General features: G+C 40.9%; 3 protein-coding genes, 1 long non-coding RNA gene and 24 other non-coding genes across 30 annotated transcripts; 10 read left to right on the forward strand and 18 right to left on the reverse strand.

The window, feature by feature from the left end:
- Positions 1-609: 609 nt before the first annotated feature.
- Positions 610-3,298, forward strand: them4 (thioesterase superfamily member 4). The gene is made up of 6 exons (XM_037274588.1): positions 610-961; positions 1,211-1,400; positions 1,473-1,635; positions 1,798-1,908; positions 1,999-2,123; positions 2,196-3,298. The coding sequence occupies exons 1-6, from the start codon at positions 809-811 to the stop codon at positions 2,237-2,239; spliced, it is 786 nt and encodes a 261-aa protein (XP_037130483.1). The 5' UTR covers positions 610-808; the 3' UTR covers positions 2,240-3,298.
- LOC119136324 lies at positions 879-20,880 on the reverse strand. The gene is made up of 3 exons (XR_005100696.1): positions 20,772-20,880; positions 7,830-7,917; positions 879-1,007 (listed from the first exon to the last, which is right to left on the reverse strand). It is a non-coding gene; the product is annotated as an uncharacterized LOC119136324 (long non-coding RNA).
- rorc (RAR-related orphan receptor C) lies at positions 3,459-19,513 on the forward strand. Of its 3 annotated transcripts, none has more exons than XM_037274418.1 (13): positions 3,459-3,765; positions 3,868-3,937; positions 5,665-5,691; positions 11,837-11,922; positions 12,140-12,281; positions 12,855-13,220; positions 13,293-13,394; positions 13,474-13,595; positions 16,874-17,006; positions 17,064-17,171; positions 17,242-17,352; positions 17,934-18,043; positions 18,121-19,513. In XM_037274418.1, the coding sequence occupies exons 1-13, from the start codon at positions 3,760-3,762 to the stop codon at positions 18,289-18,291; spliced, it is 1,554 nt and encodes a 517-aa protein (XP_037130313.1). In that variant the 5' UTR covers positions 3,459-3,759; the 3' UTR covers positions 18,292-19,513. The 3 variants fall into 3 exon arrangements, with proteins under 3 accessions (XP_037130313.1, XP_037130314.1, XP_037130315.1); XM_037274419.1 differs by having other exon boundaries at positions 3,460-3,765; positions 3,859-3,937; XM_037274420.1 differs by lacking the exons at positions 3,459-3,765; positions 3,868-3,937; positions 5,665-5,691 and adding an exon at positions 6,815-6,913.
- On the reverse strand, positions 5,209-5,290 carry trnas-uga. Its single transcript has one exon. It is a non-coding gene; the product is annotated as a tRNA-Ser (tRNA).
- On the forward strand, positions 9,248-9,318 carry trnaf-gaa. The gene has a single exon. It is a non-coding gene; the product is annotated as a tRNA-Phe (tRNA).
- trnaf-gaa lies at positions 9,576-9,648 on the forward strand. The gene has a single exon. It is a non-coding gene; the product is annotated as a tRNA-Phe (tRNA).
- On the forward strand, positions 9,747-9,819 carry trnaf-gaa. The gene has a single exon. It is a non-coding gene; the product is annotated as a tRNA-Phe (tRNA).
- Positions 9,918-9,990, forward strand: trnaf-gaa. Its single transcript has one exon. It is a non-coding gene; the product is annotated as a tRNA-Phe (tRNA).
- Positions 10,089-10,161, forward strand: trnaf-gaa. The gene has a single exon. It is a non-coding gene; the product is annotated as a tRNA-Phe (tRNA).
- Positions 10,260-10,332, forward strand: trnaf-gaa. The gene has a single exon. It is a non-coding gene; the product is annotated as a tRNA-Phe (tRNA).
- On the forward strand, positions 10,428-10,500 carry trnaf-gaa. Its single transcript has one exon. It is a non-coding gene; the product is annotated as a tRNA-Phe (tRNA).
- On the reverse strand, positions 13,985-14,057 carry trnaf-gaa. Its single transcript has one exon. It is a non-coding gene; the product is annotated as a tRNA-Phe (tRNA).
- Positions 14,154-14,226, reverse strand: trnaf-gaa. The gene has a single exon. It is a non-coding gene; the product is annotated as a tRNA-Phe (tRNA).
- On the reverse strand, positions 14,326-14,398 carry trnaf-gaa. The gene has a single exon. It is a non-coding gene; the product is annotated as a tRNA-Phe (tRNA).
- trnaf-gaa lies at positions 14,495-14,567 on the reverse strand. Its single transcript has one exon. It is a non-coding gene; the product is annotated as a tRNA-Phe (tRNA).
- Positions 14,667-14,739, reverse strand: trnaf-gaa. The gene has a single exon. It is a non-coding gene; the product is annotated as a tRNA-Phe (tRNA).
- On the reverse strand, positions 14,839-14,911 carry trnaf-gaa. Its single transcript has one exon. It is a non-coding gene; the product is annotated as a tRNA-Phe (tRNA).
- On the reverse strand, positions 15,166-15,238 carry trnaf-gaa. The gene has a single exon. It is a non-coding gene; the product is annotated as a tRNA-Phe (tRNA).
- On the reverse strand, positions 15,338-15,410 carry trnaf-gaa. Its single transcript has one exon. It is a non-coding gene; the product is annotated as a tRNA-Phe (tRNA).
- On the reverse strand, positions 15,511-15,583 carry trnaf-gaa. Its single transcript has one exon. It is a non-coding gene; the product is annotated as a tRNA-Phe (tRNA).
- trnaf-gaa lies at positions 15,683-15,755 on the reverse strand. The gene has a single exon. It is a non-coding gene; the product is annotated as a tRNA-Phe (tRNA).
- Positions 15,855-15,927, reverse strand: trnaf-gaa. The gene has a single exon. It is a non-coding gene; the product is annotated as a tRNA-Phe (tRNA).
- trnaf-gaa lies at positions 16,026-16,098 on the reverse strand. Its single transcript has one exon. It is a non-coding gene; the product is annotated as a tRNA-Phe (tRNA).
- On the reverse strand, positions 16,198-16,270 carry trnaf-gaa. The gene has a single exon. It is a non-coding gene; the product is annotated as a tRNA-Phe (tRNA).
- trnaf-gaa lies at positions 16,369-16,441 on the reverse strand. The gene has a single exon. It is a non-coding gene; the product is annotated as a tRNA-Phe (tRNA).
- trnaf-gaa lies at positions 16,541-16,613 on the reverse strand. The gene has a single exon. It is a non-coding gene; the product is annotated as a tRNA-Phe (tRNA).
- On the reverse strand, positions 16,712-16,784 carry trnaf-gaa. The gene has a single exon. It is a non-coding gene; the product is annotated as a tRNA-Phe (tRNA).
- On the forward strand, positions 20,841-25,801 carry LOC119136151 (extracellular matrix protein 1-like). The gene is made up of 11 exons (XM_037274436.1): positions 20,841-21,152; positions 21,989-22,045; positions 22,377-22,445; positions 22,618-22,659; positions 22,729-22,761; positions 22,853-23,127; positions 24,077-24,282; positions 24,455-24,719; positions 24,785-24,978; positions 25,043-25,130; positions 25,221-25,801. Exons 1-11 carry the CDS (start codon positions 21,080-21,082, stop codon positions 25,398-25,400), a joined length of 1,482 nt encoding a protein of 493 aa, XP_037130331.1. The 5' UTR covers positions 20,841-21,079; the 3' UTR covers positions 25,401-25,801.
- The last annotated feature ends 229 nt before the right edge of the window (positions 25,802-26,030 follow it).

Here is a 26,030-nt window from a genome sequence, read left to right on the forward strand (position 1 = left end):
TTATCTGGCATTAACATTATTTGCTTTGTGTCGTTCTTGTTTTGTAGGAGGTTGTGTGGTATTGACGCTCCTAAGTAAAGACAACTCTAAAACAACCCATGCTCACAGTTAACTTGTGTGGGAGCCATCCAGGACTGCATTTTGTACAGTTGTGTGGTTACACAGATTCCTCTTTTGTATTCACGTTCAATTGAGAAATATTTCATACAGCTCAAGAGCCAACATTTTGATTGTGCAAGATTGTAAGTTTTTTTTTGCATGACAGAAAAATAAACAGGTCGTAAAAATACAATTGGAATTGGTTTATTGTTTTGAGAATAGCTTCCCTAGAATAACTAGAGCAAATTTTGTACTGTCATTATCAATTCACATATTTGTTATTATTCAAGAAACAAAGTACCAAAAAATACATTAATATTATTTATGAAATACGAGACGTTTATGGTTAAATGACAATACTGACGTAACAAAATAGCCTAGATAAAAGTGGTCTCGTTGAGTGTTTATTTTGGTTACCATGCGTACGGGTGAAGATTACCGGAACTAGCTCGCCCAATTACAGTGCAGGGATAAATCACGTGTTGATGACGTCAAGAATTGCGTTACCTCATAGCGGAAGTTGACAAGGTTGAGTTTCATTGAATGTCAATGTTCCATCAAACTATTACGATGGTTAATCATCGCAGGACAAAAACGTGTCAAAAAATGTTAACGATAAATTTAGCGGCCGTCAGCTCATTGTGACGCTTTTAGCAAGCTACGTTTTAACGCCGCAGTTCCTTTCGGATCAACACTGTTACCCAACTTGATGCAACCTCTCGTCATGTCGAAGATGGCGAGGAGCCTCTCACGACTACTGACGAGCTGCCAGCGCTTTGCTTCACTTCCATCGGCGTATGCTCACCTCTGCCATTCATCTACCACCTTGCCATTCAGAAGCAGCTTTGTGCGGACCATGGGGGTATGTAAACTGTTCGAGAACAGACGTGGGGTCCTCTCTGTTTGACCTGCAACATTAGAATAGATATGAGTGAGTCATGAATGAGTAATAATAATAAACAATGTTATATTTGTTATATGTAAATGTCTTGGTTAGGCTCATACCAAAATAAAGGCAAATGTGATGAATTTGTATGAAAGACAAAATCCTATATATTTGCACTAAGTATGACAATATTGCATACAAATTTTGTATGTTCTCCCTCTCCAGGCACTGCCATTTTCTTTTCCCCCGAAGCCTCGAGACTTCAGCCTGCCCAACTCGGCATGGAGTGCGGAAATGACTCGCTTGTATAACTTTTACAACAACCAGTGTGAAGTGGAAAATGAATCTGGAGAGAAACAGAAGGGACCCTGGACGAGACTGCCCAGCTACAATCGCACCCTCAAGTACGCCACAGGTGAAAGAAAGCATGGGAACTATTTCCACACATGTATTTATTCTCAAAAGTCACACGTCTTCTCTTCTCAAGGAGGAGCCTATCTCAGCAAGTTCATCCAGTCCAAAAATCGACTTTTTACTCGCAGCATCAAAACCGCAGGAGCCGCATTTGAGTATGTGATGTTTATTAACAAAGAAGAGAAGAGGTGTGTCTGCATTTTCCAGGCTGGACATCTGCTGGAGGGCCCGCCCGGGTGAGTCATCAGTCCATTTAACACTACCTGTAAAAAACTGGCAAAATTCCAAACACAATTTTTTTTGGGGACTTATTAACTTCTTGGCAATATTTGCCTTAATACATATTGTTTGAGGAAACTTGTGTACTGTATTGACAAACTGTTGCATGTATTTCCCAGGCATGTCCACGGGGGGGCGATCGCCACTATGATTGACTCAGTCACCGGCGCTCTTGCAGCGTTCATGTCTGGAGCAGTCATGACTGCCAATCTCACCATCAATTACCGCAGGTATCAATAACATGCGGTATTTATTTCTGTTATGTGATCAGTTGGAACAGTTTTGCAATTAAACTGATGATGAATGTCCTTTGTTCAAAGCCCCATCCCGTTGGGAAGTACAGTGTTGCTCGACTCCTCCGTTGACAACATGGAAGGAAGAAAAACGTTCATTTCGTGTAAGGTCACCAGCACCGATGGCTCCAAGCTGCACACTGAGGCAACAGGTAACGTCATTTACGGCATGTTACATCAGTTATTCTATTTTCTTACTGTTATTGTTTTTTCTTTTTTTTTAGCACTCTTCCTGGCTATCAAAGTCAGCCATTTATTGGGAATGTGACTCACAACCAACCACGTTGGAAGCCTTAATGGTGTGCCTTGGAGTCCAGTGTTATATTCTTAAAGTTTATTTAAAACATTTATTATTTGCCAAGTTATTTTAGTAACTTCTCAATATGGCAACACAGTCAATGAGTGGTTTGCACTTCTGCCACACAGTTCCGAGTCTGTCGGATGGTCAAATCTGGGCCCAAATGTGTCCATGAATGGATGAAGGCATGAGTCGATGTCCGTATAACGTATTTCGGCAGTACTGTAAAGTAGGTTATCATTTGACTACCTCATGTTTTACTAACACCAATACTAAGCCTTATTTATAGAACGTTTTTTTTTTTTTTTTAACTAACTTTACAGCTACTCCCTTCAGTGAATACCTGAAACTACACTAAGCCTTGCTTTCAGCTATTTTATGGAAAACACTATTTTAATTTTGTGCCAATTTGTGAATTCTGTGTTCCAAGAAACACAAGGGTTTCCATCATGTGTTTTTTTTCAGACTGCAGTTGTTATTGCCCAATTCACTGAGATGCTTTGAAGTATTTATCAGTTACAATGCTGACATGACATACACGCGTGTTCGCTCATGTAGGAGCACGCAGTCATGTGGTTTGTGTCTTTAAGGGCCCCTCACTCCTTAAACCTCAGTTAGAAAAGCAGCCTTGCTATCTATTAGTGGTTGCTTGTGTTTTTGCCTACGTGTGTGTGAAAACTCATGTGGTCAAGTTTGTGGAAGTTTTTTCGGTTGAAACCTCTTTATCACAGTCACGCAGAGCAGAAACAAATATTTTTGGTCACCTCTTTTGGTTCAACTGGGTGGTTTTGAAGTTTTCTGTCAGGATGTGCTGCATTAAATACCGTTAATTCGAGTAATACTAAAGCTCAGTTTTTATTGCCTCAATGGCAATAATTTAAATTTTTCACAAAGTATTATTGTGGTTGTTTTTAATGGTGTCTAGTTGAAGGGGTCACAAACTTGGAGTAGCTCCAGTTACTCCCAGTATGATGCAATGTAATTTTACACCACTGCAAACTAAGATAATAAACATCTTTCACAAATATATAATTGTGTCTGCATTGGATCTTATAGCAAAATGTCATATCTAACATCCACATTGGATTATTTAGTGAGTCAAGCAACATGGGATTATATTTCCTAACCAACCCATTCCCAAACAGAACCTGACCCGCCGCTATTACGTAACAGACGGTGACGTAACTCGAATCGTGCCGGCTCGGGACTGCGAGGGCGCACTTGGAAGCACCCGAGGGAGGGAGGGAGGAGAAGGACTTGTCCACGGGCCGCCGGTCCGACCAGCCGCACCACCACCGCACTCCACGGCCTCGGTCTTGCCGCCTCGGGTGGAATTGCACGATTGTTTCCAACACTAAAGAAGTCCGGGGCAAGTGCGGGGCCGGACCAGACTATGGCCGTCACGCTTCGGAATTTACCGTGACGACAGGAAGTGGTGTGCAAATGGCAGCGCGTGTTTTGAAACGTCTGCGTCGGCCTGGGCGCTAGAAATGCAGGTACCACTAGTCCTCTACGACTTGGGGCAACTTTGACATGTTTATTTAACAAATGGAGCTCCAACTCGACTGTTTGTATGTGCGCATGCGCAGGCCTGACAGGTGTTCGGAGAGAAAGTGATGGATTATGAACAATGTGACGCGCCCCCTACTGACAACTCCATCAAAAGAGGTACATTTATTTTTATAGTTACATAAATTTGAGATCATTTTTTGTTGCTGTATTTCCTCTACACACAGTATCAAATATTCCCCTAATTTTTTTAGCACTGTATTTGCCGTGACAGGCCATACATTTAATTCGTGGGCCTCCAATCGGGCTTCACCCAAATTAATTAACTACCTCTGATTGATCTGTCTTTCTTCTACCACTAGCATGTCACAATGATAGAAACCAGAAAGACTCAAAAAAAAAAAAAAACACTGAACTAGTCGATCAAACCATTTTGTGTAACATCTGACCTCTAAAGTGGAATTTGTCCACCATGATGCCCTTAAATGTTCATAATCAATGTTTTATTTACTGAAACACTCATCAAGAATATTATCTCATCTTCATTCCCATCCACTTGGAGCCCACTTCATCCCACTAGTACACCTCGCCCTACTCGCTTTTGTGTGAGTGGGTTAAAAATGGCAGTAATCTGGAGTAATCCGTGGGGATTAGCCCTCATTTTGCTTCTGTTTTTTGCTCAATGGCTTCCTATTCCAAGCCCTGCTAAAATAAATCTCATCTGCATTCCCTTGAGGAGAGACTACTTGTTTTTCCGCCATAGAACCCAATTTTGCCTCGTCGGTGTGCAAAATTGGCCCGTTTAGTAAACTAGATAAAAAATATAATGACGTTTTCTAAATTTTGTTTGTGGCAAATGTGGTTCTTTGACACCTATGTTAAAAGCGCAATGAATTAAATGTGATGAAATGAGACGTGGGGAAGCCATGTGGTTACTCATGTACCCAAAAAATAAAAAAAAATAAAAAATGCAAGTGGCTGAGAGCAGACTTTGAGTGAGGTTGTTCATTATTTAATAAAACTGAAAATGCTCTTTTTAGATGACCACTGGTGGTTTTGGTGGTTATAATTAAACAAAAAAAAAATGTATGCATTTTTCCATACATGCAATTTAGTTTGAGTGAAATTAGTCATTTCCACTATATTGTGGAAAAAAAGACGTATAGCTTTGTCATATGCAATGTTGGTTGAATGTACCATGTTGTAAAAAATGTTTTCCGTTCGAAGGCATATGGGTCAATTCTGAGGAGATTTTGTGGTTTGTATTTAGGCCAAGTTCAGACCTTTTTTGTGGTATGGGCACATGTCGAGTAAGCGTGAAAGATGGAAACAATGTATTCCCTCCTCGAGGTTTAAAAAACATGACACTAGATTAAAACAGGGTTTGAATGTATGAGGGAGGAACCCATTTGTCTAAGAAATACCAAATCCGCTGCGAGCAGGGTTCGAACCTGCGCGGGAAGATCCCATTGGATTTCAAGTCCAACGCCTTAACCACTCGGCCATCGCAGCTGATGGCAAGAACCAAATATATTCTTTGATATAAATCCCATACCGCCCTCTACTGGCGACTGAAATTGACATCTTAGTGCCCTCGGGCTTGCGTTGCAAAAGTCACGGCTGACCAGTTTTCTGGGTTTGGTCACGTGACGTTTGTAATTATGATGTAATGTCGATTTTGGATCATTTTTCACTTTATAGCTCACATTAGCTACTCGAGTTCCGAATCTCCGGTAGGTTGAATCCAAGTGTATCAAGTGGGACTGCACATAAACACACTTACATAATATGCATGTTGTGTGGCGTATGTGTTCATGTTGAATGAAAACAACTTGGAGAATATGTTGAAGTGTTTAGTAAACTAACTATGTGTTTGTCTTTCTTAGGAGCTCTGTCCAAGAAGACTCATTTGAGTAAGTGCAACAGTGTGTGTGTGTGTGTGTGTGTGTGTGCATGTGTGTGTGTACGTGTGTGTGTGGTAAAGACATTGCTGGTGCTTGTGCTAGATATTTTTTGCATGCAATGCGGTTAACGTCTTAGGTAGTGAAGGTATCGATTGCACCTGCTTGAAAATTCACTGAAAATAACGACACTGTGGCGTCGTTGGAGTTGAGCCATTAGCGTCACGGCGTGTGCTGCACCTGTGATGCGAGCCCCCCCCCCAACATACGCACACACATCATCAAGCAGCCACCGAGATAGTATCTCCAGTACTTTTTAAATTGAACGTAGTCTGCCACAACACACCTGGATGCTTTACAAGACGCTTTTTCTTCACCACACCGACTGTGTCAGGTGGGGCCAATAGTGGGAAAAAAAAAAATTATTTATATCACGCGACTTATGTGCAGCTGCAAAATGAATGATTTTTTGAAAAATTTGCGCAGAATTGAGCCGGGGTGTATCGTGTATATTATCCAGGTGCTTGTTATGCTTCCTTCCTAATACTGCCAACACGAGGGACACACAAACCCACACACTTCAAACGCAACAAAAACGTGTTTGCAGTCTCATTTTTCCCAAATAAGAGGCACAGCGTGCTTGCTGCAAGTCCTACTGACGTATACTGCAAAACCGCCACTTCAAGCAGAAGTTAAAAATAAACCGTGTCACTTTAAATGTCAAAAAGTTCAACCAAACCATCATTTTCTTTTGTCTGCTAGCTTACCGCTAACGTTTGTCACGCCATAAAGTGGCAAACGCTGACATTTTAGTCCAATATTATGAGTAACGTTGAAGAATTTATGTATTTGAGTAGGACTTCTAAGAGTTGCTCCACCAACACGTCTGCAACAGACTATTTTAAGAACGGATCACTTTTTCTTCCAGTCTGAGTGAAACCGCAACGAAAATGAGCATTTGCAAAATGTGAGTAGGATGGAGATCGGCAACAAGAAAGGTTTAAGAAAAGAAAAAAAAGTCCCTTTTTGAAACGGGTTGTGGGACAGTCCCATTGCTTTGCTCCCTCACACGGACAGGGAAGGTACCTTTCCCCACCCCTCGTAAACGATGCGCTGAGGCCGCAACACAAGCTGTCACACTCACTAAGGTGGTGCACACGTCTGAAGAGGAAAAGTGACTTAGTGAAAGTGGGACAAACGTCGGCGACGAGTGCAGGAGCGAAGATGATGCGAGGTAGGCATCCAGTTGTCTTTGTCGTTGGCGGCCGCGTGGGCAAGTAAGAGTGAAATGTAAGAGTTGATTAATCGTTCCATACGAAAGGGTGAGCTCGCTTGCTGATTGGATCGACGAGTTCATTTAGGATCTTTCGAAAGGCCTCTCCTTATCCTCGCAAATCAAACCGCACCGACTGCATGTTGTAATCTACTCTTAATTCCGCTTTTGATATCTATATTGGATGACATGATAGCTATCGTGTTTTGTCTTCAACAATTTTCGTTGTCTTCATCATTACGTTAGTCTGTCGTGGTCTTTTTTTTTTTATATCAAGTCCTTTAAGGGCAATTGTTTATTGATTATGATCATTTTTAGGTCAAATGTATTCATTAGGTTTCTTTGATTATTATTATTTTTTTATTACTCTCGGCCACAGTTTTTTTTTTTTATTTGGTTTAATAATTTTGGATATGTGAACACCTTGCAGTGCAGTCCATTTACCATTTGTCCTAATTAGGGTCTAAAATACAATAATATCCAATTAATGCATTATTATTATTATTATTATTATTATTATTGCAAATGCTACATGGACTTTCACACATATTGGTAGACAACAAATTAGGTACGCCCACGCTTGTGTCGCTAAACGAGTTCATTATAATATTCAAAACATCTCTCAGTATGATGTTGCATCACTGCATTTATACAATATTTGATAAAGAGTGATGAAATCAAAAAGCAGGGCATTTGGGGGAATCCTGCGTCGGATTGTATCGTATGTTTTTTGAAAGGGTTTCCTTTGTCGCGCTGCAGCGTCCTTTTCAAAGTGTTCACATCAAAGCGCACCGCGTGACAGGTGACACATTTCTTCCAAAATATGGTAAAATGATCAACAAGAGTCAAGTCAGACTTGTGAATGTCAAAATATTACCATTCAAGTGATCCGACGCTTCAAAGTAGTCTCGGAGATCATCTCTGATATGATCATATCGATCACAAAGGTGAAGTTGTAGGGGTTTCTGACAATGAAAAGAAAAGAGGGGGAAAAAACGTCAACACTTAATTACGACACTGAAATTACAACTCATTTTTAAAATCAACTTGAAAAAAAAACTCCAGACAATAAGATACAGTTTGCTGCAATACACAGTGTGAATTTAAGAAATAAAAACAGTTGATTATTCAAAAAACAATTCATTATATTGTTCTATTTTTATTGTTTAATAAAATAATTACTCTAATTAATTAATAAAACAATAAAAAAAATACTCCCCAATCCTAGAAATTGTATTCCTCATAAGAAGTTAATGACGAGCAAAATTGGCCCGCAAAAAAAAAGAAAACCAATATTTTGCCTCGTATATACGTGTGCCTTTGAATTATGTATATACATATATTGTACATGATTATGTGTGGGTGTAATTCTTTTTTTTTTCTCAATACTCTTACCGAAGACAAACTTCCGTCACAGGAAAGTTGAGGTTTTATTTTTTCGTCCATTTACAGTGTGTAGCACAGACTGCTGACAGGCGATTTTTGTCTGAAGCAGTTTCGCCCACCCTACATGATGCCCCCCCATGCATGCAAGACCACACACACACACAAACCCCAGAGTTGTGCAAAAGTTGAAAGCGAGATAAAATCTAGATTTCAGTTCCTTCCTTCTGTTCATTTTCTATTCAGAAGCTCTTTTTCTTAAGGTAGAAACAAACAATGGAGGTAAAAAAGTGAGACAAAATTCTCTTCTCAAAAGAAGTATACACAAATGTGATTTTGTCATTTCAATTTAAGTGCTGCTTTGAGTAGACTACAAAAAATCCGACCCCCACGTTTTTGGAAAACGTGCTGGAAGTCGCAATTCGTTCGTTGCGCGATCGCAAACGCGTGAACAGTGAAAGGTTGCGGGTCACGGTGGATTTCCTGTTGTTTTTGAGGTTGACAATCATAACTGAAATTGCAAAAAATAAAGCAGAGGCCACTGATGGAGATGCCACTTTTCTTCTCTTTGCTATAAGATAAAATAAAATAAACAAAAGCACGATTAGTTTGTATTCATTCTACCTGGAGGAGAAGCTGTTTAGATTTCTTTCCTCAAGTGTTAGAGTGTATTTCTAAGAATTTTGACCCCTACCCGATGATGGACAAAAAATACCAGATTATTTTGTGTTTTATATTATATTATATTATATTATATTATATTATATTATATTATATTATATTATATTATATTATATTATATTATAAAGTAAAAGTCGCAGGACAAGCCAAACTATATAAAAAAATCAGGTTATAGGAAAAAAAATACGGTGAATCCACAGAGAAACTGAACTTTCCCCCCAAAAAATCAACGCACTCAGCTCAGTTGGGAGAGCGTTAGACTGAAGATCTAGAGGTCCCTGGTTCGAACCCGGGTTTCGACATCAGGCCTAATCTTTAGTCGCCTACTTAAGGTGAACTTTCATTAGAATGTTTGTGGCTGTTGGGTTTTTGACCTGTGCTGTCTCTCCAAAGCCAATGTGCTGAAATAGCTCAGTTGGGAGCGCGTTAGACTGAAGATCTAAAGGTCCCGGGTTTCGGCATCAGGCCTGATCTTTAGTTGCCTACTTCAGGTGAACTTTCATTAGAATGTTTGTGGCTGTTGGGTTTTTGATCTTTGCTGTCTTTGACGAACAGATCTGCCGAAATAGCTCACTTGGGAGAGCGTTAGACTGAAGATCTAAAGGTCCCTGGTTTGATCCCGGGTTTCGGCATCAGGCCTAATTTTTAGTCGCCTACTTCAGGTGAACTTTCATTAGAATGTTTGTGGCTGTTGGGTTTTTGACCTTTGCTGTCTCTGATAAGCCAATGTGCCGAAATAGCTCAGTTGGGAGAGCGTTAGACTGAAGATCCAAAGGTCCCTGTGTCGATCCCTGGTTTTGGCATCAGGCCTAATCTTTAGTCGCCTACCTCAGGTGAACATTCATTAGAATATTTGTGGCTGTTGGGTTTTTGACCTTTGCTGTCTCTGCTAAGTCAAGGTGCCGAAATAGCTCAGTTGGGAGAGCGTTAGACTGAAGATCTAAAGGTCCCTGGTTCGATCCCGGGTTTCGGCATCAGGCCTAATCTTTAGTCGCCTACTTCAGGTGAACTTTCATTAGAATGCTTGTGGCTGTTGGGTTTTTGACCTTTGCTGTCTCTGATAAACAGATGTGCCGAAATAGCTCAGTTGGGAGAGCGTTAGACTGAAGATCTAAAGGTCCCTGGTTCGATCCCGGGTTTCGGCATCAGGCCCGATCTTTAGTCGCCTACTTCAGGTGAACTATCATTAGAATGTTTGTGGCTGTTGGGTTTTTGACCTTTGCTGTCTCTGACAAGACAACGTGCCGAAATAGCTCAGTTGGGAGAGCGTTAGACTGAAGATCTAAAGGTCCCTGGTTCGATCCCGGGTTTCGGCATCAGGCCTAATCTTTAGTCGCCTTCTTCCGGTGAACTTTTAGAATGTTTGTGGCTGTTGGGTTTTTGACCTTTGTTGTCTCTGACAAACCAATGTGCCGAAATAGCTCAGTTGGGAGAGCGTTAGACTGAAGATCTAAAGGTCCCTGGTTCAATCCCGGGTTTCGGCATCTCTACTGGTCTTTAGTCACCTACCTCAGTTGAACTGTGAACTAATGAACTTTTAGTTGAATGTCAAATCAACTAGTTTGATATATGTAGTCTAGCACTCGGAAGAAAATTGAAATGGCCTCAACTAGTGTAAAAGCTTCTGTTGGGGTGTCCCTGGGGGTGATATATGTGTAAATATGGCACTAGGAAAGAAGGGCACACACTGACACACTAACACGACGACAACCTGACACAGTTCGTCTTGTTTTGTATTCGCCGGAGGAGTTAAGATGTCAAACAGAAATGAGCCAGAAATAAAAATGCTAGCGTTGAGATTTTTTTTTTTTTTGGGGGGGGGCCCTTACTGGCAATGATGGAGCGAAAGTGCATTACTGGCAACCATGTCCTATATGAGCGAGACAGAGAAGGATGCAACTGAGAAAGAAAGACACAACTTGAAAATCCAGTCAACCACTTGAAAAGAACTTTGAGGTTTCACACCTCCTCACTTGTCGCCTCGCTCCATTTGTACATATTCCACCTCCTCACAAGATGTATTTGATAGCATTTTCTTCATTTCTGTCATTATTAGTGTTTGAATGATGGAAACTAGCTTGTCTCTTCATATATGTTGACGTTCAGGGGGAAGTACATTATCTCTTTTCAGTGTGGGAATCGAACTTTGGACTAAAAAAAAAAAATCCACTCAGAATGTCAAAATGATGCCAAAACATATTAGCGGGTTAGTAGTTTGACATTTTATGTAACTAATTTAGGTGGTTTACTGAAAAAAAAAAATGTTTTGATTGTGTGTGTGTGTTAATTTGATATATTTTCTGCTGGAACTCAGGCTTTCCCAAACTTCAAATTATTTCTTTTTTTTAAAATACAGAATAAAAAAATTAAACCGTGCCTAAAATGCACTTTACTTGCCTTTAGTTACAACTAGATTTATCTTCTTTTTTATGTATAATCTGCTTGTTAGCTTCTGAAATTTTGATACAGCATTTCAATTTAATTAGCATCTTTACATGAAGTGAATTTATTCAATCAAATGCCCGATTTCAGCGTTATTTTTTTAAATTAAATTGTCATGTGATCCTGTCGAATTCTATGTCCTGTTGCTGCTCTATTGAAGTATATTTAAAAAATATATATACCGTAATTTTCGGACTATAAGTCGCACCGGAGTATAAGTCGCACCAGCCATAAAATGCCCAAAAAAGTGAAAAAAAACCATATATATGTATATAAATCGCTCCTGAGTATAAGTCGCCCCCCCCCCCAAAATATGAAAAAAAAACCGCGACTTATAGTCCGAAAATTACGGTATATATATATTTTGTGTCTTTTCAGCTCAGATTGAAGTTATCCCTTGCAAGATCTGCGGTGATAAGTCCTCTGGAGTGCATTATGGAGTCATTACATGTGAAGGCTGCAAGGTGAGCTAGTAGATAGAAATGTTATGACCAGTTACTATTTTTTCAAATTATTTTTTAAAATTCAATTCACTTTATCTTAAAATTAAAAAATGTCCAAAGTTATAAATACTCTGAATGCACTGTCGTCAGACAAGAATCTTTTTCTAAATAGCGGCACACAGATTACGATCCAGATTTGAGGTCACAATGCTAACCCGTCTCCCTCTTTATGCTTCAGGGATTTTTCCGGCGTAGCCAGCTGCCCACAGTGTCCTACTCCTGTTCCAGGCAGAGTAACTGTATCATCGACCGGTCCAGCCGCAATCGCTGTCAGCACTGCCGTCTGCAGAAGTGTTTGGCCCAGGGCATGAGTAAAGATGGTGAGGCGCTCAAACACACTCACAAACACAACTGTGCGCTTCCTTTGAATTTACAGGGACTCTTTTTGAAGACCTGCTATATCACAAAGTTTCCAGAATGTCCATCTTTAGAGTTGCACTCCTTCAGTGCAGTACCACGTATTGCCACAACATGCCAGGCAGCACTGAGCTGTCCTTAAAGTAGATACTACACGATTAAGTTCGAGAAATAGTTCTTCCAGTTTATAATGACCAAAACATCCGTGCTAATTTCGTAAGATCATCTATGACGTTTCTTGTTATGTTAGCTTTAGGCTAGTGGTTTTTCCTTATTGTACAGTTTGGTGTTTAAATTTGACAAGTTTAATTCTATTTGACTTTATAGGACAGTTTTACAGGAAACTTAAATTAGTAGTCACAAATATATGTTTGAAGCTCACACATTTGGCCTCATTTGAAAGAAACTATATTTTTGACAAATAATTGGTCTCTCTGGATCGTTTTTTTTTTTTTTTTTTACTGGAACATGACCCCTGTAATAAACATGAGTTCATGATAAATGTTTACATGAGTGTAATTTCACGGTCTCCTTAGCTGTGAAGTTTGGCCGGATGTCCAAGCGCCAGCGGGACTCTCTCATCGCTGAGGTGGAGCGACACCGACAGCAGCAGCAACAACAGCAGCAGCAGCAGCAGCTCCAAATGGAGGCCCAGCCAGGCCTACCCTACAACACCAAAGAGCGCCAACATTGCCCCCCACAGCCCCTTCAACCCATGACATCAACCTGCTCCTACACTGGCGACTCTGAGCTGCTGTTCTTCACTTCCGATGTTCACCCCTACTTGCTGTACTCCCCCAACCAGCCACAAGTGTCTGATATGATCTACAGAAGCTCCGGCGTATCGCCCTCGTCCAGAGCCCACGTGAGAGAGGACAACAATGGACACGCTTCTATTAGAGGTGATGACCTCAGCACCAGATTGGGAAACAGCCATAGTCTTCATCTTCTCAATTCTTTCATCTCGACATTAGGATTGGAATCCAGACCGTCCTCACATGACCCAATGGCGATTGATCCTTATAATCAACCAGAGGATCCCCACTTGCCCTATCCTCACGCTCTGCGCAATATAGGTAAAATAAAAGGACAACTATTGGGAATGTTCTTCAGGTCAGGGATCATCTTTCTGATTGCTTTTTCTCTTTGCCCCAGATGAGCTGTGCGACAGAATTGTGCGCTCCAACAAAGACACCTGTCAGTACCAAGCAGAGGAGCTGCAGGCGCTCAAGTGGAAAATGTTCAGCAGAGAGGAGATCCAAGCCTACCAAAGCAAAGTAACTACCACTCGCTGCTTACCCTCTTCTTGCGTACACGTGAGGGGCTCTCTCAAAGCAAGATGCTAAAAGCCACGGCTACTGTTCTGTTTGATCAACCAAACAGGAAACTGCAAAAACATGCATTTCAGAATGTTGCCCTCCTCTTCTTCCTCTCTCAAGTGCTTAAATGTAAAATGACGCTCAACACCACCAAAGCCCAACTACGTATTAACCTAAATTAAAAAAGTCAAGTCTCCATACATTATTCATTATAAACTGGCAAATCAATTCCTGGAAACCACCAAAAAGATAAGTGTGAAATAAATGTTAATTGTTGAGAATGGTGCAGATGCCTAAATTCAGAATAGAAACTGCACCTGTGGTAAGGGACTAAAGAACACTGCAGATGCCGAAACCCGGGATCGAACCAGGGACCTTTAGATCTTCAGTCTAACGCTCTCCCAACTGAGCTATTTCGGCACATTGTATCGCAGAGCCAGCATAGGTAAAAAATCAGGCAGCCGCAAACATTGCGAAAAATAGTACCTGTGGGAAGGGACTAAAGTCCAGTCCTGATGCCGAAACCCGGGATCGAACGAGGGACCTTTAGATCTTCAGTCTAACGCTCTCCCAACTGAGCTATTTCGGCACATTGTGTCACTGAGCCAACATATGTCAAAAATCAGGCAGCCGCAAACATTCAGTAATCAAAGTTCAACTGAAGTAGGTGACTAAAGGGTAGGCCTGATGCCGAAACCCGGGATCGAACCAGGGACCTTTAGATCTTCAGTCTAACGCTCTCCCAACTGAGCTATTTCGGCACATTGTGTCGCAGAGCCAGCATAGGTAAAAAATCAGGCAGCCGCAAACATTGCGAAAAATAGTACCTGTGGGAAGGGACTAAAGTCCAGTCCTGATGCCGAAACCCGGGATCGAACCAGGGACCTTTAGATCTTCAGTCTAACGCTCTCCCAACTGAGCTATTTCGGCACATTGTGTCACTGAGCCAACATATGTCAAAAATCAGGCAGCCGCAAACATTCAGTAATCAAAGTTCAACTGAAGTAGGTGACTAAAGGGTAGGCCTGATGCCGAAACCCGGGATCGAACCAGGGACCTTTAGATCTTCAGTCTAACGCTCTCCCAACTGAGCTATTTCGGCACATTGTGTCACTGAGCCAACATAGGTCAAAAATCAGGCAGCCGCAAACATTCAGTAATCAAAGTTCAACTGAAGTAGGTGACTAAAGAGTAGGCCTGATGCCGAAACCCGGGATCGAACCAGGGACCTTTAGATCTTCAGTCTAACGCTCTCCCAACTGAGCTATTTCGGCACATTGGTTTGTCAGAGACAGCAAAGGTCAAAAATCCAACAGCCACAAACATTCTAAAAGTTCACCTGAAGTAGGCGATTAAAGATAAGGCCTGATGCCGAACCAGGGACCTTTAGATCTTCAGTCTAACGCTCTCCCAACTGAGCTATTTCGGCACATTGTGTCACTGAGCCAACATACGTCAAAAATCAGGCAGCCGCAAACATTCAGTAATTAAAGTTCAACTGAAGTAGGTGACTAAAGAGTAGGCCTAATGCCGAAACCCGGGATCGAACCAGGGACCTTTAGATCTTCAGTCTAACGCTCTCCCAACTGAGCTATTTCGGCACATTGCTTCACTGAGCCAACATACGTCAAAAATCAGGCAGCCGCAAACATTCAGTAATTAAAGTTCAACTGAAGTAAGTGACTAAAGATTAGGCCTGATGCCGAAACCCGGGATCGAACCAGGGACCTTTAGATCTTCAGTCTAACGCTCTCCCAACTGAGCTATTTCGGCACATTGGTGCCTCAGAGACAGCAAAGGTCAAAAACCAGACAGCCACAAAAATTCAGTAATGAAAGTTCAACTGAAGTAGGCGACTAAACATTAGGCCTGATGCCGAAACCCGGGATCGAACCAGGGACCTTTAGATCTTCAGTCTAACGCTCTCCCAACTGAGCTATTCCGGCACATTGTGTCACTGAGCCAACATATGTCAAAAATCAGGCAGCCGCAAACATTCAGTAGTGAAAGTTCAACTGAAGTAGGTGACTAAAGATTAGGCCTGATGCCGAAACCCGGGATCGAACCAGGGACCTTTAGATCTTCAGTCTAACACTCTCCCAACTGAGCTATTTCGGCACATTGCGTCGCTGAGCCAACATACGTCAAAAATCAGGCAGCCGCAAACATTCAGTAGTGAAAGTTCAACTGAAGTAGGTGACTAAAGATTAGGCCTGATGCCGAAACCCGGGATCGAACCAGGGACCTTTAGATCTTCAGTCTAACGCTCTCCCAACTGAGCTATTTCGGCACTTTGACTTGTCAGAGACAGCAAAGGTCAAAAATCCAACAGCCACAAACATTCTAATGAAAGTTCACCTGAGGTAGGCGACTAAAGATTAGGCCTGATGCCGAAACCCGGGATCGAACCAGGGACCTTCAGATCTTCAGTCTAACACTCTCCCAACTGAGCTATTTCGGCACATTGCGTCGCTGAGCCAACATACGTCAAAAATCAGGCAGCCGCAAACATTCAGTAGTGAAAGTTCAACTGAAGTAGGTGACTAAAGATTAGGCCTGATGCCGAAACCCGGGATCGAACCAGGGACCTTTAGATCTTCAGTCTAACGCTCTCCCAACTGAGCTATTTCGGCACATTGACTTGTCAGAGACAGCAAAGGTCAAAAATCCAACAGCCACAAACATTCTAATGAAAGTTCACCTGAGGTAGGCGACTAAAGATTAGGCCTGATGCCGAAACCCGGGATCGAACCAGGGACCTTTAGATCTTCAGTCTAACACTCTCCCAACTGAGCTATTTCGGCACATTGTGTCGCTGAGCCAACATACGTCAAAAATCAGGCAGCCGCAAACATTCAGTAATAAAAGTTCAACTGAAGTAGGTGACTAAAGATTAGGCCTGATGCCGAAACCCGGGTTCGAACCAGGGACCTTTAGATCTTCAGTCTAACGCTCTCCCAACTGAGCTATTGCGGCACATTGACTTGTCAGAGACAGCAAAGGTAAAAAATCCAACAGCCACAAACATTCTAATGAAAGTTCACCTGAGGTAGGCGACTAAAGATTAGGCCTGATGCCGAAACCCGGGATCGAACCAGGGACCTTTAGATCTTCAGTCTAACGCTCTCCCAACTGAGCTATTTCGGCATGTATCACTCAGGAACAGCAAAGGTCAAAAACCTTTGGAATCAACGAGAAGAACCAAAAAACATACTAATCTATTTGGTTTACTTCAGTCGGTGGATGAAATGTGGCAGCACTGTGCCATCCGGCTGACCGATGCCGTGCAGTACGTGGTGGAGTTTGCAAAACACATCCCGGGATTCCGTCTGCTCAGCCAGAACGACCAGATCGTTCTTCTCAAGAATGGTGAGTTCAACTCCAAGTCTGACTACAACTCTTCTACAAGCCTTCCTTTTGTTTCAGGTTCTATGGAAGTTGTTCTAGTGAGGATGAGTCGCTTCTTCAACACAGAGAACAACACGGTATTCTTTGATGGCAAATTTGCAGGAACTGAAGTCTTCAAGTCTTTGGGTGAGGTCTCTTGACACGTTCCTGAAAACATTAGTCTAGTCCATAACACGTTGCCACTTTTCTGTTGCAGCGTGTGGCGACTTGATCGCGGCAGTGTTTGACTTTGCTCACAGCGTGTGTGCTTTAAAGCTCACCGATCAGCAGGTGGCGCTCTTCAGTGCTTTGGTCTTGATCAATGCCGGTAGGATCACTCACTCACATCTTTTGTATTTTATCTCTTCGCTTTATCTCACATCTTGAGCACTGAACTTATCTAGACACTATATAAATAAATAAAATACACATAAACTAACAAAAAAAACATGATCATGTATTTATTTTACTCAAAGATGCTTTCAATGTTAAGTTAGATTTTTTCCAAAATTAGCCTCGTAATACCATACAATAATTTATCATAATATAAATTAAAAATGATTACCTTTATCCAGGAACCAGAAGAAAATACTCAATCCACAAAAAATGGAGGCACCTGCTTTTGAGTTTCAACTCTTCCATTTCCATTTGATGCGATCTCAATATAAATCTTGATAGTTTTTATTGACTCTGTCAAAGAGGGATTACTTTAACAATATTATTCTAGTTGCAATTTTCTCCTTTGCACGTGCACCACAACAAACATTGAGGATTACGCAATGCGATTTTACCAAAACCTGGAGGAGCTTTTCATTATTATGGTCCAAGATTGCCCCCATGTGGTAACATTGTAACGTTGACGTGGTTTTGCAATCATATATGATCATATGACTTATTATTTCTGTGCAGACCGTCCATGTCTGGAAGACAGAGGCAGAGTGCAGCGAGTGCAAAAAAATGTGGAGTTAGGTCTCACACAAATTCTGCACAGGGACAACCGGGACAGTCTAATGCACAAGGTACACCAAAGAACACCTCCAGCAAAATATAAGTTTAAAAATGCCTTACTAATTATTTACCCTCCACTCACTCCTAGTTGTACCAGACAATGTCCGTGTTACGTTCACTGTGCAGTCTGCACACGGAGAAGTTGCGCTGGTTCAGTCAGCGCTACCCGCTCACCGCCCACTCTCTTTTCCCACCGCTCTATAAGGAGCTGTTTGCTTCTGAGGCAGAAGTGATGCTGCAGCCGGGAGCTACACACTGATGACAACCAAGAACACACACACACACACACACATTGAATGAGATCCAATACAATCACTGTATCAAAAACTATGCAATAAATACTTTATCTGGCTCAGGGTACAACCTGGACTGGTTGACACAAATGGACCAACAGCCATTCACGCCTGTGAACAATTTAGAGTCTTCAATTAACATGCCTGATCCAAAAAAAAAAAAACCCTTCAGAAACTGTCAATAAAATCTGATCATTACTATCATTTTGCTAAATGCAAAATATTGGATATGTATTGGATCTCAGAGGTTTATCTGGGTGTATATTTTTCGACAGAATCTATTTTTATATTATGGAATAAAAAGATAGCTTGGGAGAACAGATAATTCTGTATTTTGATATCTAAACTATTTGAATTATTCCAGAGCTTCTGCTTGATATTGTTGTTTCTGAAGACTTGCAGTATTATCTGATCCAGTCACTTCTTTGTTTTCTTCACAGTAGGGTTTTGAAAAACTTTTTTTTTTTTTACTATTTTGTCTATTACAACATATACAACTTTCATGACATTCACGCGGCATATTCAACATGGTGCTCAGACTGTTATGAAGTAGCAAATATGTCACGTAAACTTGAACGGGATGTTTATTGTGGTGAAAGAAAGCTTAGGTTTTCGTTGTCTTTAGCATTAAATTCCGCATTTGAATCAAACGTGTTGAGGTTAAAATCTTTCGACATTTGGTGAGTAAAATGCTGACACTGGAAGAACAAGGAAATGTGTCAACCACTTCTCTGTTTTGAAGGTTAGTATTAAAAACATTCAAAATGTTGATACAGGGACGATTTGATGCTCTTGAAGTATTCAAAAGTGTTGACAACTAAACGATATTGGTTGGCAATAATGTTGTCACGTAGACAAAACAAAGGTCGATTGGGGAATTGAAAGTGAGTTCAAAAATAAATAAAGCCGTGAGTCACTAAGAGATGATTAAGATGAGTCTGACACATCACGCAGCTGCTTTTTATCCGCAGTAAGCAGTTTTTTAAACAAATGATTGTGCTGTTACTTTGGCAACTAATACAGCTTAGCACTTTGGCATGTTGTGTTCTTTTTCTCCAACTATGAAGGGGGATATCATTTAATGTGCTTTATCGCTTTAGTGTTTTCATGCTTGTTCTGTGGAAATTTGCTGTTGAGAATGTGTGTTATAATGAGTAAAGCAAATAAATCAGAATATTGAGCAACTTATCGCAATGTGATTGAATTTACTTAGTTGCACAAAGCAAATAGTTGTGTAACTAATGTCAGATTACTTGACTGGGGAAAATTTGTGTTTTAGTTACTTGCAAGTATGCATTTTTGGGAGTAACATGTTAGTGAGTTGGTCTGCAACTTCTTAAGTTTCAAATCAACAAAGTGGAGCACTGCTCACAGCAGCTCTCATTTGTTTCTTTAAAACATGGCGAGTGGGAGGGAGCGTGTGGAGGTCGCATTTATTATTTCCTCGAGTGGAATCCGGGAGGCCACAGTAACCCTGGGCTCACGATAAGAAGGAATTTAAAGGTCTCTCTTTTTTTTTTTTTTTTTAACGTACCCTCACTAAAGCATCTCATTGCTTTTTATTTCCTGAAACGAGAGGAAACAATTACTACAAAATTAAAGCAGGCACAATAACATGATAGATGTGACAATCCAAAAAATATATATATTTGTACAAGGTTTTTTAAAATGAGTAATTTACAGAGAAAGAAATTGTGTTTATGACATGTGTACATCCATTTATGTGGAAGAGACTCATCATGGTACAAGCTTATCTTTAAAACATAAAGATGAGTCACAGGTTACACGTCCAAGACAGTTCTAATCTTACTGTACGTTTATATGTCGTTCAAGTACACTGTCTATCGAGAATAAAGTGTGTTCTTGAATGAAGTGTGCTCCTTACATGTAAACCAAAACAGTTTGTTAGAGCAGAGAATCACCAAGTGGCCTTTAACATGTCATACTTTCTACCCAAACGTCCTAGTTTCTCTCACAAGGATATCAAGTCATATTATGTAAAGATTATATTAACTATGACTAATTTGAACAAAGTAACAAGTACATAGGTATGTCTGCACTACATAGTACGCATCCTTTGCAGTGCCTTGCTCAAGTGCATATCGACAGAGAAAACTGATATTTCATCATTTTTATCATATTAACCCCAATTTCTCTATATTCTATCATTTGAACTTTTATCATCAACAACTATTACAAGGACAATATTTGTATTCTATTAACAAATAACCCAAATTTTCCTACTTTATCGTGATGTGATAACTGCGTAAATTCGAATTTACAGACATAAACAAAAATAGTCTGTCCTATTTATAGAAAACTAATGACAGTGAGTGACAACTTCATGATAGTTTGTCAAAGTGAGTAAATAATTACGTAGGAAGGAGTCACGTCCATGCATGTTGCCCAAAGATAACAACTTAGTACACTTATGTGGTTTACATACCAGCAGCCATGTAAGATTTGATTACTGATGATGAGTCATGTTCAAAAACTTCTTCCCTCCCACCGTGACCGTCCTCCTCCTTCTCTCCGCCTCAACTCACGACCACCCCAAAAAAAAAACATGCATAAAACGGTTCATCTGGTACTGACCAGGCTCAGATACGAACGGGACCGCGAAATCTGTGGAACCGCTCACCGTCTCTGAGTCCAAGCGTCGCCCCGCCAATTGAGCTTCCAGGCGGGCTTGTGCTCTCGCTGTTCCCGCTTGACTCGACTTCTCCCCTCCGGGCAGGACGAACACTGGCGACCATGGGTTCGTCTCGGCTTGTACTTCACGCTGCTGTTGGGGCTCTCTTGGTTCTGCTGTGCTCGGCCGACCATGGTAAATGAATGCGAATTTGTTGTGCTGTCTGTTAGCTACTTGTTGTTGAGTCATGTTTTCTTCTTGGATGATTACCAAACTCCATTTTGATTAGCCATTGGACACTTACTCTGTACCCGAAGCAGTTTTTAATATTAACATTTATTTATCATTTTATTTAGATTGTATTTATTTTACCTTGAATATTCATATTTTATAATATTGAAGAAAAATACTATATGATATAATACGTATTTGGAGCAAATAAGGTTTGGCCTAGTTAGAGTAGATTATTTATTTATTTACTTACTTACTTACTTATTTGTTTATTTATTTGTGCACAGGCCAAAGTCGTGCATACTCCAGATAAAAAGATTACTTTAGGTACTTGTGGCACCCTGTGGGCAAAAGGAACAATTTTTAAGTGAGGAGAGGAACTTCCTTTAGCCATATCATTGTCTAATCAGAAATAAAAGTGCTTTGCCACCATCTTGTGGCATCTGCAAACAATTTGTGTAGGTTTTAATTGCAGTATGTTTGATTTTCACTATTTGTGTAATTAACTATTCCTTTGTGTAACATATAAATTTGGCCCATTGAAATTACTTTAAATACCATGAGTACCCCCCCCCCCCCCCAAGAAATTCCATCAATAAAATTCTTCAAAAAATAATTTAATTTGTAATCAACAATGTTGAAATGTCACAGAATGTTTCATAAAAGAATTAAATCCTTCCTAGCTGTCTGGCTCTACTCGTGTTTTGACTACATAACAAAGCATCGCCGTTGCATAATCGTCTGACTTTCTGTTCTCTCCCTCTTGCTCACTCTCTCTCTTTGTGATTCTGACTTTCCAGATGAGCATAACTTGGAGCAGCGCGCGGTCACCTTTGACCTTGGGGAAATCATGCAAGGTGAGTTGTGTGTGTGTGTGGTTTACATGTGAGTGCAAAATATTTTCCAGGGACAATGATGGGGACACTTAGGACTTTTGACGAGTCGGCACTTATGCTTAAAAATATTTTGCGGTTTTTGGGCACAGTTCATGATGACACTTTTACTGCACATTTTTGTTTTTAGGCAACATGCTGGAGAAGTGGTTAGCATGTCTGCATATTTGGATTCTTGCTAGCCTGCTGCTGCTTTCATAAAGACTTACAAATCTTGTCAAATTGACATCCCAATGTAGTACAGCGCCATTTTGAAATTGCAAATGTGATGACAATAAAAACTTTTGTCTTCCAGAGATGCAAGCCCCCGATTCCTTTGTGCTGCAACAAGAAGTTGACTTGTCAGATTTGGTTGATACAAGAGGTAACTGTTTGTCTTTTTGCCATTATTTGTCTTTGGTTCCAGTACTGCCCATTGAAAAAGCAGCAGTTTTTGTGAATTATGAAAAAATATATATATATAAAAAATGGACAATCTCCTCCTCAAGCATTTATTACTGATTATATTATTACATATGATGTTTTTCCATTTTTAGGTTTTCCCATGCAAGAAATATTGGACACTCCAAAAGGGCGAGGTGGGCTATTGTATACTTGAAGGAAATATTTGAATAATATTTTTTTCATGAATGCCTTTCTTTTTGCAGGTTCCAGACCAGCATCCTTTTCACCTAGAGGACGTATGTGTTTGTTTACTTCTTAACAGTTTTAACTTATGAGGTCCAACACAACCTGTTTGAGGTGACCTTATAATTCTTTCTTCTCCCAAAGGTCGTCCAAGCGTCACATCCCGCTCCGAGATACCCGCGCTGGATTATCCCGTTGAGTTCCCACTCGGGCAACCCACCTCCGACAATCTCCATGCCATCTGTCTCAACGGAGACCTTCGTCCTCGCTACCCCAACTCCTACTTCCCCCGCTCAGGTTTTGGAAAGCTGCGGCGGATGGCGAGCGCAATCAATAATGCCGAGTCGTGGTTGAGCTCGTGCTGCGCAGGCAACCAGACGTGGGGGACGGAGGTGACGCTTTGCTGCGCCACGCAGGCGGTGAGACTTCACAGCTGACTTGTGTTAGGATCCACTTCAGCAAATCAAATCTTACTTGATCTTTATTAAGTTTTTAAATGATCTTTCCTATTAAATGAATGAAAGCCCCCGCGCAAAAACAGCAACAGACGTTTTTTAACCATTATTTAATAATAAAAATAGGACTTTTCAATATTGCATTTCATGCATCATGTAACATAAATAGTTCAAAGAATGAAACCATTTTTTTGAACTGCTTTTCCTCACAAGGGTAGGGGCATCATTTTCTGCATTAATTCAATGGACTGCATGTTTGCAGGCCTTGGCCACCAGGTGACATTATAATACAATAAGAAAGTAGCGTACCAAATTTCATAGAGGTACACCGTCAAAAGTAAGCTGTCTTTTTTTTTTTACTGAGGATAAAGAATATATACGTACATGTGAGTATTGTCATAATATCAGTATCTGTTGGAGCACTATTTTTGTTCAAATGTAAGTTGTTTATATTTCCTAACTATTCCATATCGATGCTACATTTGTTCAAACATTGGTAGTCTTCCCTGTTATGTGTTAGCATTATGCTAGCGGGGTTTCATTAGGGTGGTTAGGATTTTACATTGCTGTAGATCACGCTGTCCTCTTGTTTTGGCATATTTTTACAGTCCAAAAAATCCGCAGCATACTTTACATCGTAGACTTGATGAAACTTGCTTGTTTTTGCTCAATTTCACATGCTTTGTGTTGCTAAGCCTATTATCCACCACCCACGCAAACACAGCAAACAAGCCATGGCATGCCCGCCATAGCAAAGCAGCCAGCGAGGCAAACAATCTTCCCCCTCACCACTGCTTTTAATTTTTTTTTTTTTTTTTTGTGAAATGCACAGCTGGATTCATTCACTTGTGACCTCAGCTATGCGCACATCCTGACTTTCAATTATGTGTTTTACACGACCTCTACTGCCTAGTGGGAGCTGTCTGTGGAAAACTTCTGCGAGGAGGACTCATCGGTCAAAGATCGTCTTTATCACTGCTGCAGAAAGTCTGGCCGTCAAAGGCTCAACTGCTTCCAGAACGACTCTCCCAATCCGGGCTACGAGCCGACCGAGCCTTTACCGGTTGACGCGCTTCCCGCTACGATCCACTTCAGTTTTGACAACAGCACTTGTGCCAGGTATGGAGCGGGATCACAAAAGTCAATTTGTGCTACATATGTGGTCTATGCTAGTATGTCCTACCCAGATAGACATATACTAAAAATATATTCTTCTTGTGAAGGAAATAAATTCAATTGAACATATCCAGGACACTCCAGTAAATATTTGAGTATGACTTACACTCAACAGGACAGCCGTGAGTCAACCGAGGGCCAGTGAACTGTCTGCTTCCCAGAAAAGTGAAATCAACTTCCCCCCTGGTCGGCCCACCGTGGATAACATGGAAGCGCTGTGTCGCAACCAGAAGCAGCGCCCCCTGTACAGCCTCAAGTGCCTTCCAAGCAGCGGCTTCGAGCTGCTGTCTCGTAAGGCCAAGATCATCAATCGTGTGGAGAAGGGATATAAACAGTGCTGCAAGAAGAACCAGGATGTGCTTGCGTGCGCTCAGCAAAAGGTCGAGCATCAGACTTGAGTAGATTTCATTTGAAGGATTTATTTAACGGTCTGCTTGTGTTTCAGTGGAGTGACGCGCTCCGCAGGTTTTGCTCCAGTGAGAAGACCGGCAAGGTTGACGACGAGTGTTGTTCGGGTAGCACGACCGACGAAAGACTCGAGTGTTTCCAGTCGGCGTCTCCTGACCCGCAATACAACGAGACCGCGTCCCAGGAAGAATCGTCTGAAATCTGTCAGTTCCGAAAGATCATCAAGAAAGTGTAAGTTCATCTCGACATGTGAGCACCAAACTAGTTTGTGAATTGAATTTTGACTGTCTTTCAGGTTGCCCAATGACTTTCACGCCATGAAAATTCTGAACGAATGCTGTGCTGGGTCACCAGAAGATCACACCGCTTGCTTTGTCCAAAAGGTGAGTTGTCCCATGAAACAATTGAAATGTCTTGTTAATGAATTTGGAGACTCCACATTTTCAAACATTTTTTTTCTATATACAATCAAGGTTGAGGAAACATCAGTCGGTTTGTGTACGTCAAGGAACACATCCCCGCCCGTCGCTCGCCGCTGTTGCCGAATGGCTAGTCAGGAGCAGCCAAAGTGCGTCAGTAACTTTGTCATGGATGCCATCACCAAGGCAACCAAGGTCTCCAACCAGAAAAAGAAGAAAATATGTCCCCTTTAAAAATCCACCCTAACAAATGATGTGGTTGCAGCAGCTCACTGAACAAAAGTACTCGTCTTGCACAAATGCCACTTTTAAACACGTGGACCAAATTTGTGCCTCATCTACTGCCAGTATTATTTGTAGCTTTGTATCTAAAGGTCGTGAGAAATATCTTTCTCCTGAGTGCCTTGCTAAAGAATTTTTTTAGAAATAGTTTAATGCTTACTTTATGAATCAGATTGTTGTCTGTGTGTGTACCACTATTTTTAAAGGCTGCTCTATACGTATATTTTTGGATTAATATGCATTTTGTTGTTTCTTTTAAACCCCCAAGGCTGATTTTCTTTTATTTGGGGTGTGTTTCTTGTCAAGCTTACATCCAAAGCAGTTCTAATAAAATGTATTTTTTTGTAATTTTATTTTGTGTTATGCATTGAATCAGTTTGTTCCAGCACAGTTAACCAGTAAAATTTGATATGTCTGTATTGCTCATTTCAACAAACAACAGCATGTGGACTAATTAAAAGATTAAATTGGGCAAAAATAATTAAAAAAGGCTTCATTCAAGATCAAATCATTTGCATTATGAATCTTGATATAAATGATTTTCGCTTTATGAGGCAGGCAAGCAAATATTCTAAGCACTTC

The sequence above is a fragment of the Syngnathus acus genome, chromosome 16 (genome assembly GCF_901709675.1).
Source record: "Syngnathus acus chromosome 16, fSynAcu1.2, whole genome shotgun sequence".
Taxonomy (NCBI): Eukaryota; Metazoa; Chordata; class Actinopteri; order Syngnathiformes; family Syngnathidae; genus Syngnathus; species Syngnathus acus.

What these genes read in the sequence shown, in the direction of transcription:
- them4 (XM_037274588.1), top strand. Translation starts at nt 809, where the DNA reads ATGCAACCTCTCGTCATGTCGAAGATGGCGAGGAGCCTCTCACGACTA. An exon ending in CACCCTCAAGTACGCCACAG is followed by an intron (nt 1,401 to 1,472) that starts GTGAAAGAAAGC and finishes TCTCTTCTCAAG; the next exon opens with GAGGAGCCTATCTCAGCAAG. An exon ending in CTCACCATCAATTACCGCAG is followed by an intron (nt 1,909 to 1,998) that starts GTATCAATAACA and finishes CTTTGTTCAAAG; the next exon opens with CCCCATCCCGTTGGGAAGTA.
- rorc (XM_037274418.1), top strand. An exon ending in TGACAACTCCATCAAAAGAG is followed by an intron (nt 3,938 to 5,664) that starts GTACATTTATTT and finishes TGTCTTTCTTAG; the next exon opens with GAGCTCTGTCCAAGAAGACT. An exon ending in TTTGGTCTTGATCAATGCCG is followed by an intron (nt 17,353 to 17,933) that starts GTAGGATCACTC and finishes ATTTCTGTGCAG; the next exon opens with ACCGTCCATGTCTGGAAGAC.
- LOC119136151 (XM_037274436.1), top strand. Translation starts at nt 21,080, where the DNA reads ATGGGTTCGTCTCGGCTTGTACTTCACGCTGCTGTTGGGGCTCTCTTG. An exon ending in AGATTTGGTTGATACAAGAG is followed by an intron (nt 22,446 to 22,617) that starts GTAACTGTTTGT and finishes TTCCATTTTTAG; the next exon opens with GTTTTCCCATGCAAGAAATA. An exon ending in TTTGCTGCGCCACGCAGGCG is followed by an intron (nt 23,128 to 24,076) that starts GTGAGACTTCAC and finishes TCTACTGCCTAG; the next exon opens with TGGGAGCTGTCTGTGGAAAA.